This window comes from Trichomycterus rosablanca, chromosome 23, assembly GCF_030014385.1.
Source record: "Trichomycterus rosablanca isolate fTriRos1 chromosome 23, fTriRos1.hap1, whole genome shotgun sequence".
Lineage (NCBI taxonomy): Eukaryota > Metazoa > Chordata > Actinopteri > Siluriformes > Trichomycteridae > Trichomycterus > Trichomycterus rosablanca.
Genome location: NC_086010.1, coordinates 17,144,252 through 17,162,434, shown reverse-complemented (window position 1 = coordinate 17,162,434; position 18,183 = coordinate 17,144,252). Strand labels below are relative to the sequence as shown.

Below are 18,183 nucleotides of genomic sequence, written 5' to 3'. Positions count from 1 at the left end.
TTGAACGTGCATATGGCCTACGGTAGGCCAGAAAACTCTTATTTGTCACAGTATACTGAAAAAAAACAAATAGTCCAATGCTCATATGTAATTCAAGAGCAACCAAAGAACAGGTCTACTATAAATATAAATCAGAAGCTGCTGAAACATTAAAGACACTGTTTACAGTCAAATAAGCTTTACATTGCGTGGTCTTGGATGCAGGAGCAAGAAGAAGCCCCTGATCAGCCACAAACTTTTATCAAGCTGAAAGGACAGTGTGAACTGAGTTCCAGCAGCTTCTAATTTAGACGGACCTGTTTTGTGCTTCTTGGATAACAACGAAGAAACTTGGCAAAGACACTAATGCTTTGGTTTCTCTGATACTCTGTTAGGAATCTGTTCCAGCTGGTCCTTTTTATGTGAGCACAAAAACAGTCAGTACGAGTTAAAAAATCCACAAAAAGCCGATTAAAGACCCTTAATGTGGGAAGGTTTTTGGATGCAAATAGAACGGTTGCAGAAATCCTTCAAATACCAGAACAAGCATGAAATGAAATTCCCATACAGGTTTGTTTTTATAGCCTTAATCTGAACTTTAACCTGTTACGCTTATATATTTTGGAATTATACAACATCCCGTAGTGTCTAGAGTCTGAATCTAAGTTACTGATTTACAATAATCCATAAATCTCTGGTTCATATGTGAGCTAAAGGAAATAAACTCAGTGCATCATGACCCACATGTTTTATTTACTGTATAATAAATCATGTATTTTAAAGGCATTATTACAAACAATAAGCTCTAAATTATGTTCCTTTAACTGAGACTTACAATTAAAGAATATATTAGCACTTTATCCTGAAGTGCTGCATGTTAACTGGCTGATACGATATAGTCGATTAGTGTTATCAGTCAGCTGTAATAAAGTACGAGGATTTATGTAACAGCGCTGCACCTTTACACCTGATACCATAAACCTCTAGAAGACGCCGCACTGATCTTTCAGATCTTTCTTTGGTTTAAACACCAGACTCAAACTTTCACCCGACACTCACAGTGACTCGTTATTTCATTACGACACTATGAGCATTAATACAGAGGTGGTTCCTTTTTGCTACTGTAATTTTACTAGATTTGGAACATGACTACAGAGATCTGCTTCCACTTCTTGGTGAGACATCAGCATGGGAACAAACCAGAAAATAATATTAAATTAAATAAGGAGTAGCGGATAAATAGGTGCTGCAAAAGGAGAACAATGAGAAAGTCAGGTTTTATTAGAACTCAGTAAACACAGAATGAATACATTATTACATATTAAATAATAAATAAATGTTTAAATATAAACATACTGTACATCAAAATAAATTCATGATCAACTCTAGGGCCCAGCACTGGTGCTACTGGGCACACTGGGACTTACAACTACCAGTGTGCTTTGAGTGATAATGAACAGTTAAGAATGATAAAGTATGACCTAATAATACACATTAGTGCAAGTAAAACTGTATAAACATTTACACTAATATCAAACAATAATAATCTATTAATACAGTTTTATTAATAGTGTAAAAATACTTCTGTTTAGATTTACATGTGGAATGTGCAGTGATGCAGTGAAGGTCTAAATATGCTCAGCAGTGTCACAGCACTTACTGCTTTCTCCTCTTCAACACTTGATCCATCTGTGATCTCTGACTCTTCATTTCTGTGTAAACAAATTGTGAAAAAATGATTAAAATCGTCCCACATCAGCTATACACCATTATATTAGGTTTATCTAACCTATTACTACATTAAGTTGTTATGTTATGAGCTACACCCACCACATAGATGCGCTTTGAAATGGTAGTGTGTGTGTTGTACTGGTATAAGTGTTTTTCAGGTGCACAAGTGTTGGCTGTTTCACCTTGAGGGTGTATACTACTACTACCACTAATTATCAGGGTTACTTATTATACTAAGTGCTAGTTTTATTTCAAATGGATTCTTGTCTAGTTTTTAAAACGTGTGTCCTCACCTCGTCCTTAACGGATGATTTTCCCTTCCACAGCTCATCCAAAAACACCTGACCCTGCAAACCCCAACTCAATATCTGCTCCTTCCCTGCCTGAAAAAATGACATTACAAATTGTGTTCAATTAAATGACAGAGCAACTGTTTGAGTAATAATAATAAAAAAGAAAAGTAGATGTGGGAATTCGCTGCATGTTTTAATGTGGAATATACAAAGCTGAGCTGACTCGCCTTTGCCAGTGAGGCTGCATGCTGGGGGTAAAACATGGAAGCACTCAGAGTCATAAGTCCAGCAGGGTAGAGAAATCTTTTCACCTTTCCACCTAAAAACAATGAGAAACTCCATAAGAAAGACAAATAAGCATAATTACAACTGAGCGCAAATCAACATTACAGGTTCATAGTACCTCTGGCCAGGTAAAGTCCAAGAATTGCGGAGAAACCCAGAACACCGACACATGGGTAGAACTCAGATGGAGGATCATTCAGAAACTCAAAAGTGTCTAAAATAGAAACAAAAAAGCACTTTTTAAAAAATAATTGCATGTTGTAAAAACATATATATATATTAGTAGGTGGATTTGGGAAATGTTTTACCTCTTATGGTCTCCACAGATGTGTTTATACTAGGCTCTAATGTCTTATAATTTTCCTGTATGAATTTAAAGAATGTTAGACAACACAAAATGACTTACAGATTTCATTTTTATTTCACTAGAGGAAATAAATATGTATACCTCAGCCTTATTCATTGTATATGACGTCTTTTCCTGGAACAAAAGACAATGTTTTTACTTCATAGAGTATAAAACCTGGTGGGTTTTTCATTTTTCATTCAACTGCTTTGTGTCATGGGAGTTTCTCTTTTTTCCACCAACAAATTGCTGGTGCCTGTTCCTGACAACTAGCAAACCATTTAAGATTGAACCACAGGGTTTTCAGATTTGAGAGCCCATGATTACGTATGTGAATGTGGGTGGTCCATCCAGAAACAGTCATAAGACAACGTATTAACATCATCTTTTGCAAATTTTGCATGTCTAACTGTCCAGAATCATGTTTCAGATTGTCACAGACAAAGGTCAGCTGCAAGACCAAAGGTGAATGTTTGTTTGCTTTATCTGTTATTATTGTGTACACTTGAACTCGGTGTATTAAGGTGACGTAAGAACCACCCCCCACCCCCCACCCCTCGGCTGCTTGCGTCACAGGCTTGTTGGTTTCAGACCAGCAAGATTACACCAGTTCTTCTGGCTGAGAACCTGATTTTGCATCTATAAATCGCACATCATAAAGAAATAAGATCTTGTGAACTTGCTGAAGAAAACCTACCTGGCACCATGTTATATAAGGCTCAGCTGATTTCCTCAGTGATGCTACACCTTGCTCCATAGAGCCAACCTCTGGTTTCACACAGTGCACTCGGGATTGTGGGGTGGTGTACAGAGACAGCTAAACATAAAAATTCAGCCCAACATTATCAACCTTACACTCACTAATACAATATTTTTATGCCATATATTTTTAACACTGAAGAGTGATAAGTACCTCATCTGTCATTAGTGCGGGATCAGTTTCTTTATCCTCACTGGCAGCAAAGACACTTCCTGACATTAAGGAAAAAGCACCAGGCAGAGCCACTGGCAGCCCGATCTGGAATAGAATGAGGGAGGAAATGTTAAATAAAACATAAAATAATAAATATGCATTTTGTCACATTCATACCTGACTATTTAAACATTCGCTTTTACATACTTGTTGAACATTTCTGATGACACAGCTTTTTTCTTTTGTTTATTGTGCTATGTAGAATTTGGACAGTTAACATAACTAAATGTTTCTTATTTCATGGTCATGTTTTCTGGTCAGGGTTGCGGTGGGTCATGCTTGGGCCAATCCACCTTTTGCAAACACAAGGATAAAGAGTAAAAATCCTATTTTAGATTAAATTCTATGAATAACCTTGATTCCCAAAACACATATTGCTTTGCAACATGTATTCTACCAGCTGTGCCACCGTGATGCCCAAAATAATGATATATATTTTAAAATAATGATAAAAATTAAATTAAATATTAAAATTTAAATTAAATATCTGAAGTGTCAGGGCCAGTAATAAAGGTTTAACACAATTGTTCCAACTGTTTAATATTAGTAATTATTAATAATATACTAAATTATTAAAGCAATTCATATATTAATTTAATTAATTAAACTAATGTTTTATTATATATTTTATATTTACTCCACAACGTAAAATAGCGAAATTTATAAATATTAAATAAATGTTTTTGTATAGTTTTAAATATTTTCTTTAAAAAATTTACATAAATAGAATAAGTAAAAGAAAGCTTTACATTATATATATAAATTTGCACTAAAATAAAATATTTAATAAATACATTTATTCTAGCATCATGTGAACCGTTACATAAATACTGTAGTTAGCTTTAGCTGTAGCATTAGCAGCAGAGCTACACTCATTAGTGTTTCAGCTCCCGAAACTTTACACCTTAAACATTCGTAATGAATTTAAATCGAGTTTATTTTAATTACATTATAATTTAATACAATTTATTTACCTTTATCAGTTTCCAACTGCGTAACATTCTCGCTTTTTATAGACTCCAATTGTACGGAAACACAAAGGAGACAAATCGCCTCCTAAACGCGTTTAAAATGAAAAAGCACCGTCTGTATTTAAAGCTTATATTCATATTTATTTCTGTTTTTAAAAATAAAAACAAACACTATTACTAATGCCACAATAATAATATTAATAGTACAAAATAATAATAATTAAATAATAATATTGTAGTCATTGTGGAATCATATTACAAGATATATTACAAGTCATGAGTCTCTAAGACTAATCATAAAATAAAAAGGTGAAATAAATGAACACAGTATATTTTAATTTTGCCAAAACAAAACATAAGTTCGCTCAGACACTAAACCTTACACATCTGCCTATTTTAAACTCAACCAAATTCATATATTTATCATAAATAAATTCCTATTTTTAAGTAATCAGTTTTAAGGTCATTTAAAATAAAAATGAAAAATTAAATGGTACAAAAAAAAAAGAATTAAATAACATTGATACTTCAATGAGGTTAAAATGTTAATAAAGAGGTGAACAGGTTGCTTCAGCAGAAAAAGGCAAAGAGTTAAAGAGACATTTACATTACATTTACATTTTCGGCATTTAGCAGATGCTTACAGTACACAGTCTAAGTAACTGAGGGTTAGGGGCCTTGCTCGAGGGCCCAACAGTGGCAACTTGGTAGTGTTGAAGTTTGAACCAGCGACCTTCTGCTTACTAGTCCAGTACTTTAATCGCTAGGCTACAACTGCCCATACTAAAGAGACGTTTTTACACAAGTACACAGTAAAACAACATAATAAAACAATGTTTTTATTACTTACACACACACACACACACACACACACACACACTTAACAGTTTACTGTGGGGGGCACAATGTCCACATCTTTGGGAGTGAGTGGAGAAGACAACACTATCCCAAACCTTTCCTTGAGTATCTCAGTAATTTCTTCATCTGAAAGATCTCTTTTGGTTTTTGCTGGCAGTCCCTGTTCATCTGGTAGCTGAGTGGTATGCAGTGTGCGGCCCATGACTGTGATTCTTCCGGTTGGAAGCAGCATCGTGCAGAGGGATTTGCAGAAAAAGATGGAACTAACCGAACTCTGATGGTACTCACACATGGCCTGGAAATCTTCTCTTTGGCACGACTTAAGAGTGAATTTGTACAGCTCTACCCATGAACCTTCCTCTTCAGGATTCTTCATCATATCACTCTCGGACAGCATCTCCATGAAGAACAGGTCTGCGTGGGCTCTAACCCGGTATACTCCATGACTCTGGATTTGAGGGCTGTCTGTCTCTAAGGAAAGTGGAAGCTGGAAACCAGATCCGAAACCTACGTCACAGAGCCACCTGTGCCCATCTAGTGTCACCATCATGATGAGGTGGTCAAACGGAGGCCCGTATGCTTTGGTAAACCGGTTTCTTACCTGCAAAAAAGAGCAGAATTGTTATTCTTGTTAACAAACAGCCTTTTATTTTGTAAAACATCCTAGACTTTTTTTTTTTTTAGAATAAAGCTAGTTTGGTAATACCACAAGAGACTATACTGCACATACTGTATACACAGTACTAAAGAATACTCTACGTATACTATAAACAAAAAGAATATATCGTGTATACTATATACATTGTACTCAGGTTCGTAGAGTGTACAGTGCACTCTTAGGCAAGTAAAGTATACACTTCAGTCATAAATGTGTGCACTGTTGGCCCTTACTCAGTCACTCAGTCTTTATGCTGTTCATGTCTACTGCATTCAACACTGAGCAACTGCTATTAGCCCAACATTTAATCACATTACAAAATTTAAAATGTGTTACTGCATTGCCCCCAATGATTCTGAGAAAACCGGACCCACATGACCCTGTCCATAAAACTGTGGTAAAACACACAGTAATAAAGTGGTGTTAGCGCAGAGATAAAGGTCATGGGTTCAAGCTCCACCACTGCCAAGTTTCCACTGTTAGGGCCCCTTAGCAATGCCATTAACGCTTAATTGATTGTATTGTAATTACTGTAAACTGTAAGTCTGTAACTGTTACTGTAAGTTTGGGTAAAAGTGTTCACTAAAAGCTGTAAATATAACAATACAGTTTATTTGGGACAGTGGTAGCCTAGTGGGAAGGGCTTTGGGCTATCAACTGAAAGGTTGAGAGTTCGAATCCCAGCTCTGCTGTGCAGCCATTGTTGGGCCCTTGAGCAAGGCCCTTAACCGTCTCTGCTCCAGGGGTGCTGTACGATGGCTGACCCTGCGCTCTGACCCCAGCTTCCGAACAAGCTGTGATACGCAAAGAAAGAATTTCATTGTACTGTACTCCTGTATATGTATATATGACAAATAAAGGCGTTCTATTATTTAAAACCTATTATTTCAAACAAGTTTCTAATTTCTAATTAATATACCCTAGTAATTAATTTAACGTGTGTACTGTAATCATTAACATGGACTATTTGAACTCTAATCTCTAAGCATTTGCTGCACCAGGAAGAAAATAATTTAAATAATTTAGTATACAAAGGTAAGCAATAATCATGACCTGATTACTGATCTCTTACGTAATCATGATTACTGATATGTCTGAGCTGGAGATCAGACGGAGATCGGTACACACCAGTCAGCTGATTCCTTACCTGCGCTGCCAAAATCTCCACCTGGAAGCCGAGCTGAGCCAGGAGCCAGGAGAACAGCCCATTATTCTCATAGCAGAATCCACCCCGCTGGTGTAACACGATTTTCTGGTAGATGGAGGGTAGATGGAGGTGAACCTTCTCTCCACTGTGAATGCTCAGGTCCTCAAAGGGCACCGAGAGTAAATGATTCAGGTGCAGCAGGCGAAGAGTCTCCAGGGTTGGAGGACACGGAGGAGAACAACCGATACGCGCTAAATACTTCTCAACATCCATCCTTCTACCAAATACAACTATATATATATTTATATATACTTAAAACCTAAATCCCTCAGATTTTACTGCTTGTATTACGAGTCCTGTTTGGTTCTTACACGAGCTCATTCAGAAACACTTCCTGGTTCGAAGATCCTTCTCAGGTTTCCAGACGAACTTTCACTTCGTTTCAGTCTTGACACGTTTAACATAGATTGCAATTAAATGTATGAAACTGTTAAATATGCTAAAAATGGCAAAATAAATCTTTCTTTTATAAACTCAGATTTGAAAATATATTTACAAACAATAAGTTCTTTGAGCCCCTCTTTAAACAATTTGTGTTTAAATTTATATAAGGATAGCATTTTCTAAGGAGATTTTCATTTATTTACTTATTTATCTTTAATTGACTTTCATTTATATGATATACTATAGGTACAAGATTTTTTAGATGATAGTAATTCCTCTGGCTTTTGTTTTTTTCCCCTTTATGTTTATATGTTTTATTTCTTTGCTGTAACACACATCAGTACGCTGGTAGACATTGGAAGATTGTAAGTTTTTGAATACTTTGCTTTGCAGACACAGAAATAGGGTAATTTTTATAATAATAATAGTGTAAAATATACGTACGTAAAGTACAGACGCAGCTTACGCACTTTGCGCACCCTGTGCAAATGAATCTGCGCATGCGTAGTAAAGCTCCTAATCAGTGTGTTTGTATTTTGGTGAATGAGAGCTCCTTTCTTTTGACTTTGTGCTTATAAATGTAAACAGAATAGTCTCTATTTTTTATTTTAAATTAACAAGGACACACATATTTGGTCACTATTAAAATGTACACATTTACTCACCCAGCAAACACAACTATGTGGTATGAGTTAGCTGCTTGGTGGTGATACGGCATGATGATAACGTGATAAACTAAAGCACCAGAAACAAGAAATCTGAGCTTTAAACATCTGAATTTATCTACAACCGTACTGAGAGCAGCTACTTACAAAAAATATATGTATTACAATAATACACTTAAAGGTCATAAATTCATTCATATTTAGATCATCAGCAGTTTGATGATGCATCATCACGCACGTTGCCATTAAACCCCATATAGTGTTAAATCCTGCTAAAAATTAGTCACACAAACACACATCTGTACAAATGCAGTAACACAGTGCAGCAGTGACAATGCCATATATTTACTCAAACTATTAAATCAGAGATGCTGGTGTTTAAATACTGTGATCTGATCACATTGGAGACATGAGCTGAGGGGGCACAAATACTGTAGACCTCCACCCCAGTGTTGGTGGCCTCGAACTGGGTGAACTCACAGGGGTCGTGACCAGAGAAAATCAGCTGCTCATCTATAAAGATTAAGCGAGAGAAAGAACAGATGACAGTAAGTGACCAGCAGAGGGAGCTATTAGACTGAGATATAACATTAAAGAAATAGGTTAGAATTGTTCCAACCCAATTTTGATGTAATGTATTAGTAGTGTAAATAAAAGTACCACGGACAATAATTTCAACACGTTTTCTGTAGTGTAAAAGTACAGATAAAAGAACAATTTCAATTCACGCACCTGGTAGCAATGGGTGCGACTGACATTGACAAACCCACTGATTGGCATTTGTAACTAAACCTTCTAATTAGTTTGAGTTGTCTTTAACTTTGAGTTGTAGTTATGCATAACATGTGTAGCTGTGTGGGTCCAATAACTTGTAAATACCACAAAACTGCCTTTAGGCTAATATAAATACATTTTGGAAAACATGAAACATGAAACGTTTGTGGTTGTGGTGCTCATTTAATTACCTTTTATTAACACTGAAGATTTACTGACGGCCAAATCCTTCCATTCTTTTATATACCTACAGAAATAAAAAAACAAAATGCATTTTAGTGTATTTCGAGCACAAACACAGTTTGCCTTACCGCAGATATGCTATTAATCTGCATGAGTAAAGTGGTAACACTTGATTCCTCTGAGATATAAACCTAGCCTTTGCCTCTTTTTGAATTTCAGCCAATAAATGCCATTAAACAGATCAACCTGAGTTGTTCTTGTTTTTTTTTGCTTTTTCTTTCTTCCAATTTAGTCATGTCTAATTTCCCTTGCACTTAGACCTTTGTCTGTGTGTTACCAGACACCTCGTCTGATGCATTCGAATGACAAACACTCATTGGAAGAGGATGTTAAGTGTCGCAGTTTGTATATATAAAGTCACAGATGCCCGGAATTGTCATCTATGAGCTTTAGCTGATCAGGAATTAAAGCAGTGTCGAGTCATGTTTTCTTGCACTCCTAACTAAAGATGGGCGTGGCCCTGCTGATAACATGATAGACTGTGTGTGTGTGTATTAAATCAGCCAAATTACTCATCAAAGTTGAGGGCATTGGTCCACTCGATCAGCTCATCGACCTCCCAGTCGAAGACGCCGCCGGGTCCGAGTTGCTCAGCTGTGTGAATCATGCCCTGTGTGGAGCTCTCGACCAGCAGGGCTGTTTCTTTATTCTCAGTTTGGGCGTGCAGGGCTCCCTCATCGTACCTGCAAATGAGTCAAAGAGTGTCAGTGCAAGGTCAAATACTCAAAACACTTCATAATAAAGCTTCAGGCTAAAGTAAACAGGCCCAGCTTTACACTGAGCTACCAGTGTGTTAGGTGCAGCATTCTAGTAGATATTACTCACTTTATTGTTCCGACTTTCAAATATTGTATAAGGAATCCAAAAGATCAAATCTGTCCATAGTCTGCTTTAGCATCCATCCCAGACTTTAGACATGCCAGTGGTTAATGTACCTATTAAAGTGGTATCTCAGTATAGTCAGCCATGTTTTAAACCACTCACATTTTTTTCATCCACTCGATTTTTCGGATCTTTTTCTTTCTCTCGACGTCTTGACGTCTGATTAATTTGCAGTGGTAAAATTCAGTCCTTCTGCTACTCGTATCTTGAGTGATAGGATCTCCATATGTGCTAATCTTTAAGATACAAAAAGCATCAATAACCATACACATCAGGCACGTGCACAGACATGTTTGGGGGCAGGTGCTCAAGCCAAAAAAAGGGCACCCATCGCCAAAATAAAATAAAAAAACAGTAGGATATTTAACTTCTATATTTATTTTTGTTAACACAATCAGTACACATCTAATCAAATAACTTAAATTATCAAATTGCATAAATAAATGAAAAACAGGTAAAAACAAGGCCATATTGTGCATGCTATTTAATAACCAAACAATATATTAAATAATCATCAAAAAATATTCTAACTTAAAACTTATCAAAACTCTGCTCTGAATAAATGAAATAAAAATAAAGCATTTAATATACTCTATGACATTTTCCTATTTATTCATCATTTTTTGTATGCTGTTCTATATCATAGAGCATTATATTTAGCCTTCTACATATATTAGTTTGTAATGTTAATTACCTAGCAAAATTATTCCTCATTTGTAAACCTCAACTGTTGAAGTATAAATGCTTGAATGAAAATAACTCCTTGACTAAAGGTGATTTCCCTACACAGCGTTTGTATCTATTTTCAACACTTTACTGTGGGAGCTACTTGACATTCTCCTGCAAAATGTTTGTGCTCATCTTTTTTTCTTCTTCAGGCTTTCACATCAAAATAAGTCAGATTTTAAATGAAACAAAACTAGTGAAGTTGTCTAATTTGTAAAACAGTAAAACTGTCTTTAACTTCTCTGTCTGTCTGTCTGTCTGTCTGTCTGTCTGCTGCAGTTTGTCCCCCTCCCCCTTCATTAAACATGACAAACATCAGTAAACAGCTGGACAAGGCTTTGAAATCACGTATTTCATGACTCATGAGCAAGGACGGATTAAGGATAGTCTGGGCCCCTGGGCAAAAAGTCAAGGAGCCATGGTAAACGACTTCTATGGAAGTCAAGGGCCCCATAGCAGGGGTCCTCGTGATCAAGGGCCCTCTAATAGTATGCCCTGCTCCTGTCTAGGGCCCCCTGGTAGGGGCTCTCATAACCAGGGCCCTCTAAAAATATGCCCCCCTCTTTCCTAGGACCCCTAATAGCCAGAAGTCGAAGTCAGAGCAGTGCCACAACGCCTCATCCATTTTCATAAGGGGCCCAAAAGCATGGCTAGGGCCCAAAAGCATGGCTAGGGACCCCAAAAGGATGGCTAGGGCCCCCAAGAGGCCCTGGGGTCAAAGTCCCTAATAGTCAGAGGATCCTTAAAATGGAGGGCCCTCGGAAATAAAAATATATTGTATCATAAATGTTGATAGGCATCGCAAAATGTTTTGGGCCAGGGCCCCCCCGGGGCCCCCTGACCTCAAGGGCCCCTGGGCGCTGGCCCCACTGGCCCGGTCAGTAATCCAGCCATGCTCATGAGTATAAAACGTGTAGGCTATGTGTTATGCATGGATGCTCTTTGTATGAAACACTGTCGTTACCCGTCTGTCTGGTGCTGCGGGTCAGATATCAAAACACTTTTGGGGGGAATTGATGACAGAGCGGGTAATTTTTATATTTAAATATTGATGAATGTAGAAAAAAATTGGGCTCCAGCAGAAAGGGCACTTTTCTCATCCAGGGCAAAAGGGCAGGTGCTTGAGCACCACTAGGGGTCTATCTGTGCACGTGCCTGATACACATAGTTTATGCATTTCTGGTAAATAAGCAGTGAACATGTGCATAGTCAAATGTTACTCATTATTACACTGAAGATAATGTAATCTAAATCTAAAAAGTACAAATATTTAATTTAACAATTAATATGTTACCTCACTTACAAGTAAAAGTTTAGCCAAAAATAAGTCTTACATCTGGAAGACAAGGCACAATTAGTGTTTTGTAGTAATTGGAAGCTACCAATTTAGCACAAAGCTAACTGCATGCCTACATCACACACATCAAATACCCATAAAGTAAGAACTTTATTTTACACACATTTTAATGGAATTTTATGTATAAGGGAGACTTTACTTATATGTGAAGTCACCTCTATGTCCTTGCAACATTGACTAGACAAAGCACCTGCATAGGTGGCAGAAAAATACAGAGAGCATAGCGTGTTCCTCTGTATGTGCTTTGACTTTAAGAATTTGCCACCGGCTGGTGTAAAAATGCAGCCGGCAGCTTAAAGCATGTCGGAAGAGCTGCAGAGGCATTTTTGGAAAGCAGAGGTCACCAGAGTGTACAGGAAAATCGAGCATATCCTGATCTGACACAAAGAGGCAAAGTAGAACATGCAAATCAAGTTAGAACTGTGTTATCATCAAAATGTGCATCTAACATACATCTATTAAACATACAAAACCAAACTACTGTAAGTGCTGAGGTAAAAGGGGTTTATATCCAGGTTGCTATGACACACAGGATTGTCAAATCATAAGGCAAGTGTTTGATGACTAGGCATGCAATTTACTCAGTGCTATAAGGCTAGTTAAATGCTTTTCCTACGTGTAAGCAAACCACCAGTACAATAATAAAGAAGCAACAAAAAAACCCAAACATCTTGGCCAACAAACTACATTTGACCTGAAAGGAAAACACTATAAACTACATTTTGGATCCACCTTGCCAGAAAGTAACCTCCAGCCGTTATTCTCCACCCGATGGTACCAACAAGAGCGGTCGTCATGAATCAGTGGCTGGCCGTTATGGACCTGCTCGGGCACGGGTCTCTTTTGCCCAGCATGTGTGTAGTCTTTAGGGCTGCTGGCACACAGATCCACTATGGGCCGATGGGTAAATATTTTGTAGTAGATGTTCGGAGGAAAGCTTGTCTGTAATTTCAAAACCAGAAATGAGATACACAGTTATTCAGTATAACACTGACTCTCAGTATTAGTTACACGTATATATATGGTTAGTTAGACAGATACAGGACAGGTTTTTAATTTTGAAAAAGTCTAGTATAAAGTCTGAACTTACTCCACCCAGTCTGAATCGTATAAAGACACCAGCTGCAGCATCCAACATTTTAGCCTTAACACACACAAACACACGCAAATACTCAGGCCGAACTGGACAGTCAGTGTTCAGTAGACTTTAACACATGTCAAACAGAATTGAAATGTAGATCCTAAGCAAATCCCAAACTTCTAAACAATACAATTTGGAGTGGAGGACTAGTGGAAAATTGATACAGACTAGTAGCCGGTTTTTCAGCTTGTGGTTTACTGTCTTTCATGAGAAAAACGGTTGAAATGTGAAACAGAAATGTGATACATTAATGACATGCTTAGGTAAACCTTTTCAGTGTTTACACTCACTAAGCAATTTAATAAGTACAGTACTTCCTTATATATCTATACACATGCTCATTCTGCATTTGATTAAGTACATATAAGTCTCTATTGCATGTATGTGAATACTGACTGTAGAGCATGTATTAGAATGCATCATGTCATCCTCAATCGACCCTGTCCATCAATGAAATGGACCAAAACCAACCAGATTGTATTTAGATAGTTATCAAATTATTATACTAACTATATAATGCACTTAAACTTATCAGCCACAGTGTTAAAAACTCAATACTCGATACTCATAGTATGGTTTACTTTGCTCTTTTGTTTAGAGCAGCCTCAGTTCTTTGTGGCTTGGTTTCCAGTGTTAAACACAGTTCTTAAGGATTTTAATCTATGGTAACATGATTGCCTGGCTGGCTATTCAAACAATTATGTGATTATCCAGTTGTACAGTTGTCCTAATTATTTGGGAGGTAGGTATACGCTATTAGACACATCTATTTTGTTGGTACAGCTTGTAAGTAACCAGTTACAGACTGCATTTCATCTTTGTTCACCTTGTTGACCTACTGGTATTTGTGTATTATGATGGCCAGAGTATTCTCAGCTGTAGGGTTGGTGTACCTGATGCACTGTCTAATGAATTTATATCATAATGTTAGTAACATAGAACCAAACGTAATGTCTGCATGAATCAAGCCGAAATAAATTTTAAGTTTGATCATCTTAGGAAAGAACGGTTCATGTAATACATCAAACCATAAGCTTAGGTCCCACTCCAAATAATCACACACAAAAAAATCACATAAAATATAACAATAATAAGAAATAAAATAAATCTTTGTAATTATGGATGGGTTAATGTGATACAGATCACATCATTACCAGTTAAATTACCTCTATGGGGTTGACATATTTGAGCAGGAACTGTGGATCACCTTGATGCCGGAAGCTTATGAGCCTCTTGAGGTATTTGAAAACAGTAACATTCTAAGAAAAGAAAACGTCCACACTGGTGTGATTATACTGGAAACAGACATGAAAGACATGCAGGCTGTGTGTAAAGTGAACTGGAATCACCCACAACATGCTTCCTCCACGTTCTCTGAATGACTTTAGCCGCTCTGTTAGTAAAGTCCTCCAGTGTTGATGCCTGCCTGTTATCTTCCTCCTTATTTACTCCCTCATCTGAGACCCTGTTGCATAAATACAACAGTATGGCTAATTTCGCTGTAATTGTACTTGTTGCAATTTATAGTGACAAAGTTCTACTTACTTACTTATAAGGTGATAATCATGATGTTTATTTAATTTTTCTTCTAAGATCCCCTATTTAAAGACTGATGATGTAACCTGATTGATTATGTAACTGCTGTAATTAAACCAGAGTCTGTTCCTGATTAGTCTGGACAGGCCCCAGATTAGGTCATATTCTGTTCATGCCATGTTACTCAGGCTCTGGCAAATCAGCACATTATTAAAAACAGCTAACGGGGGATTTCTTTATATTACATTTTCAGTTTCCTATAGAGCCTGTTCTGGAAACAATGGGTGCAAAACCAAGTTAAACACAGAAGGTGTTGGGTGAGGTTCAGGAAGTGCAACTGTAGATGAAACAGAAAATCCTGGCACAGACGCTGTTTGCTGTACCACAGAATTTACTCATTTATTTATTTAGTAACCACTTTATTTTCATTTTAGAATCATGTCAAATAAATAGAACCATGTAACCTTATGGAATTGGGTACAATTTACTAAGATGAAATAATGAATTGGAAAACAATGATGTGAAAAGCTGCTTTTTAAACCCCAGATGTTTTAAAGCTTTGCACCAAAGTGTGAATGATAATTTTGGATTTTTGCACTGAACTTATAGGTGGCTAATTATTAGTTTCCTTCCACTGTATATAATTAAAATACACTTTATGGTCAAAAATTTGTGGATACCTGACCATCAGGTTGCTGGACAAATAATTACAAGACCATGGATATTTAGTCAAAAGAAAGCGTGGCTTGCAATTGACGTTTCAATTGAACTAATTCAAGGTGTTTAATGGGGTTGAGGTCAGGGCTCTGTGCAGGCCACACACGTCTTTTTGGACCTTGCTTTATGTTACCACAACGTTGGAAACAATGAATTTTATGTAATACATTTTGTACGTAATATGTAATAGGTAATACGTCTTTTATTTGAAAATGTTTGATGGTAAGGTTAAACAACATGTTCATGAAAAGATAAAAGTTTTTAATAATAATTAAATCGTTAATACTTGGAACTTATTTATGAAACTATGATGTAATTAATTTAAATGTAATTCTTAAGTTGTTAGATTTACATACCTGTAAGGGCTGTCTACATATTTCACATTTCTCTCCTGCATGCCTGTAGTTACTTGAAAATAACAGTAGAATTTAAATAAAAACAAAGAAACAAAGAAAAGCATATTACACATTTTATTAGAATTGCAGCAGTGCCGATGCATTAGGGTTAACATTCATACATTCGTTAAAATACATTCATTGTAATATCGCTACACTTCATTGAGAAGCTTAAAAATAGAAAATATTTTAGATAATTACTCTTAGAAAATTAAACTCTTGAAGGTATTTCAATCTGAAAGTTAAATTAGTAAAACATCACGTATTGCTATTAATTCCATAGCACAGCAGCAAATATCCAGCCTTAAAACGAACACAAAAAAGTGACGAACGACCTTCAGTATAAAATATTCAAACGTCTCTCTACCTTTATGTGATAAAACACCTAAAATCACCAACAAACCAATGAAGGAGTCCAGAGGTGAAGTTTATCCCTTTTCCTCATGCACATGAGTATTACACAATACACTTTAATTCCATTTACATGCAATGGTTTTTCTATAAAGTCCAGTCGAACCCACTGTCCACACCACCTAACATGATGAATGAACGACTGAATGAATAAACGTCACCAAAGCAACAAAACAACAAACTCATTAACTCTGTTAATCTTCCTAACAAACACAGAATGGTAAAAATAAGTCATTAACAGCCACAACAACAGAAACAAAACACACCACACGCAAGGCCTATTTTTGTTCTCGAGGGCAGGCTGTAGAAATGTCATTCGTAACAGCTAAGTCAGTGTGCGGACCTGTCCACCACTCCTTTCCCCACAGGCTGAGCTCATGACGGAGTAACAGGGTGTGTTGCTTCAACTTCAGCTACGCAGAGAAGCCTTCGCTTTGACATTTAATAGCATGGCAAGTCACAATAAGCCCTAATGTGACAGGTTAATGATTTACTAAACCACAAAAGACTTCGAGTTTTACTGCAGTGAAGACACACCACGGTGCTGTCAGAGTTGCCAAGGCAATTTGAAGTGTGTCAGAATTTACATAAAGCTGTTTGCCCTTGGTACTGAACCTGGGCAGTTCTGTTTACTCGTATAAAAGAGAATGTGAACTTGTGATCACTTGCAGTGAAGCTTAATCAGAATCTTATTAGGGCTCCATTTCACTGACAAAAACATTTGGCTCTATTGCAACATGCCTTACAAAGGTGGTTCATTCATTCATGACCGTACATAATGCTTCACCTGCATTAAACCGGCCGAATTAGTTTTGATTTTCGGTTCTAGTCACAAGTTCTCTTGACATTACAGAAGCGGAGAAAATACATGTTTAAAATACATGTGGCTGGCATATAAAAAACAAAGGTGGCAACACGAAGCAATGTCCAAACTCTCAGCACACGGAGGTTCACATGTATGTTAGAAAAAAAGGGACTGAATTTTAAATTACAATATAATATACCCTATCAACTGATACAAATTCCTTTGAAATCAGGCCAGTGCCACTATTCAGACTAGTCAGAATAAAAACAATTTAAACAATAATTAATTTAAAACGTCAACAATATCAGTATTGCCAAAGCAAAAATGCTATTATGCAATATTATGCAGCCCCAATTCTAACTTTTAGTCTTATGCAGTGACAATTTATATTGCATAATGTAATATTAATATATATTGCATTGTTTCATTATAAAAAATAAATTGCACATATTATAAAAATATCTAGATATTAATGATCTAAATGCTTTAAATTCCTGTTCAATCTTTACATACACATAATAAATTACAGATAACAAAAGTAAATGCCGACCGAAATGGGAAAACACTTTTCAACTTGCAGATAAAAGGACTGTGAGCTGTTCTGTGGTTCTATAATATAGTCGGGATTGATAATGATTTAGTATTTATGCCACCCGTGCTGCCTATTTTACAAAGAGGGAAATATTTTATTACAAACATCGATAAAAAGCTTTTAGAACAAATACATACTTTACATGACACACAACATGAATAACATCTTTGTTCTTACACAGCGCATATTGCAATATGTCACGATTGATTATCAATAGCTATTCCAGATTGAAAACTGTTTACTGAAGCACCAGG

The 18,183-nt window shown here is 36.6% G+C and overlaps 3 protein-coding genes across 4 annotated transcripts; all 3 read right to left on the bottom strand.

The window, feature by feature from the left end:
* Nucleotides 1–1,237: 1,237 nt before the first annotated feature.
* On the bottom strand, nucleotides 1,238–4,663 carry apoob (apolipoprotein O, b). Of its 2 annotated transcripts, XM_062985142.1 has the most exons (9): nucleotides 4,582–4,663; nucleotides 3,548–3,652; nucleotides 3,332–3,451; nucleotides 2,737–2,769; nucleotides 2,597–2,651; nucleotides 2,407–2,502; nucleotides 2,231–2,322; nucleotides 2,004–2,093; nucleotides 1,238–1,691 (listed from the first exon to the last, which is right to left on the bottom strand). In XM_062985142.1, exons 1-9 carry the CDS (start codon nucleotides 4,606–4,608, stop codon nucleotides 1,686–1,688), a joined length of 624 nt encoding a protein of 207 aa, XP_062841212.1. In that variant the 5' UTR covers nucleotides 4,609–4,663; the 3' UTR covers nucleotides 1,238–1,685. The 2 variants fall into 2 exon arrangements, 1 of the variants encoding a protein (XP_062841212.1); XR_010007372.1 differs by having other exon boundaries at nucleotides 2,004–2,322.
* A 475-nt stretch (nucleotides 4,664–5,138) lies between these two features.
* On the bottom strand, nucleotides 5,139–7,645 carry LOC134301216 (arylamine N-acetyltransferase, pineal gland isozyme NAT-10-like). The gene is made up of 2 exons (XM_062985818.1): nucleotides 7,242–7,645; nucleotides 5,139–6,037 (listed from the first exon to the last, which is right to left on the bottom strand). Exons 1-2 carry the CDS (start codon nucleotides 7,512–7,514, stop codon nucleotides 5,459–5,461), a joined length of 852 nt encoding a protein of 283 aa, XP_062841888.1. The 5' UTR covers nucleotides 7,515–7,645; the 3' UTR covers nucleotides 5,139–5,458.
* Nucleotides 7,646–8,674: 1,029 nt separating this feature from the next.
* On the bottom strand, nucleotides 8,675–16,140 carry c23h11orf65 (chromosome 23 C11orf65 homolog). The gene is made up of 9 exons (XM_062985769.1): nucleotides 16,083–16,140; nucleotides 14,827–14,938; nucleotides 14,640–14,732; nucleotides 13,423–13,476; nucleotides 13,065–13,274; nucleotides 10,352–10,485; nucleotides 9,880–10,050; nucleotides 9,316–9,371; nucleotides 8,675–8,863 (listed from the first exon to the last, which is right to left on the bottom strand). The coding sequence occupies exons 1-9, from the start codon at nucleotides 16,121–16,123 to the stop codon at nucleotides 8,700–8,702; spliced, it is 1,035 nt and encodes a 344-aa protein (XP_062841839.1). The 5' UTR covers nucleotides 16,124–16,140; the 3' UTR covers nucleotides 8,675–8,699.
* Between the last annotated feature and the right edge of the window lie 2,043 nt (nucleotides 16,141–18,183).

Coding starts and splice junctions, on each gene's coding strand:
- apoob (XM_062985142.1), bottom strand. CDS start 4,608: ATGTTACGCAGTTGGAAACTGATAAAG. Junction 3,452..3,547: donor CCGCACTAATGACAGATGAG/GTACTTATCACT, acceptor TTTTATGTTTAG/CTGTCTCTGTACACCACCCC. Junction 2,503..2,596: donor ATCTGTGGAGACCATAAGAG/GTAAAACATTTC, acceptor TTTCTATTTTAG/ACACTTTTGAGTTTCTGAAT.
- c23h11orf65 (XM_062985769.1), bottom strand. CDS start 16,123: ATGCAGGAGAGAAATGTGAAATATGTAGACAGCCCTTACAG. Junction 14,939..16,082: donor TATGTAGACAGCCCTTACAG/GTATGTAAATCT, acceptor TTTATGCAACAG/GGTCTCAGATGAGGGAGTAA. Junction 14,733..14,826: donor GAACGTGGAGGAAGCATGTT/GTGGGTGATTCC, acceptor TTCTTTTCTTAG/AATGTTACTGTTTTCAAATA.
- LOC134301216 (XM_062985818.1), bottom strand. CDS start 7,514: ATGGATGTTGAGAAGTATTTAGCGCGTATCGGTTGTTCTCCTCCGTGT. Junction 6,038..7,241: donor TGGAGATTTTGGCAGCGCAG/GTAAGGAATCAG, acceptor TCTTTTTTGCAG/GTAAGAAACCGGTTTACCAA.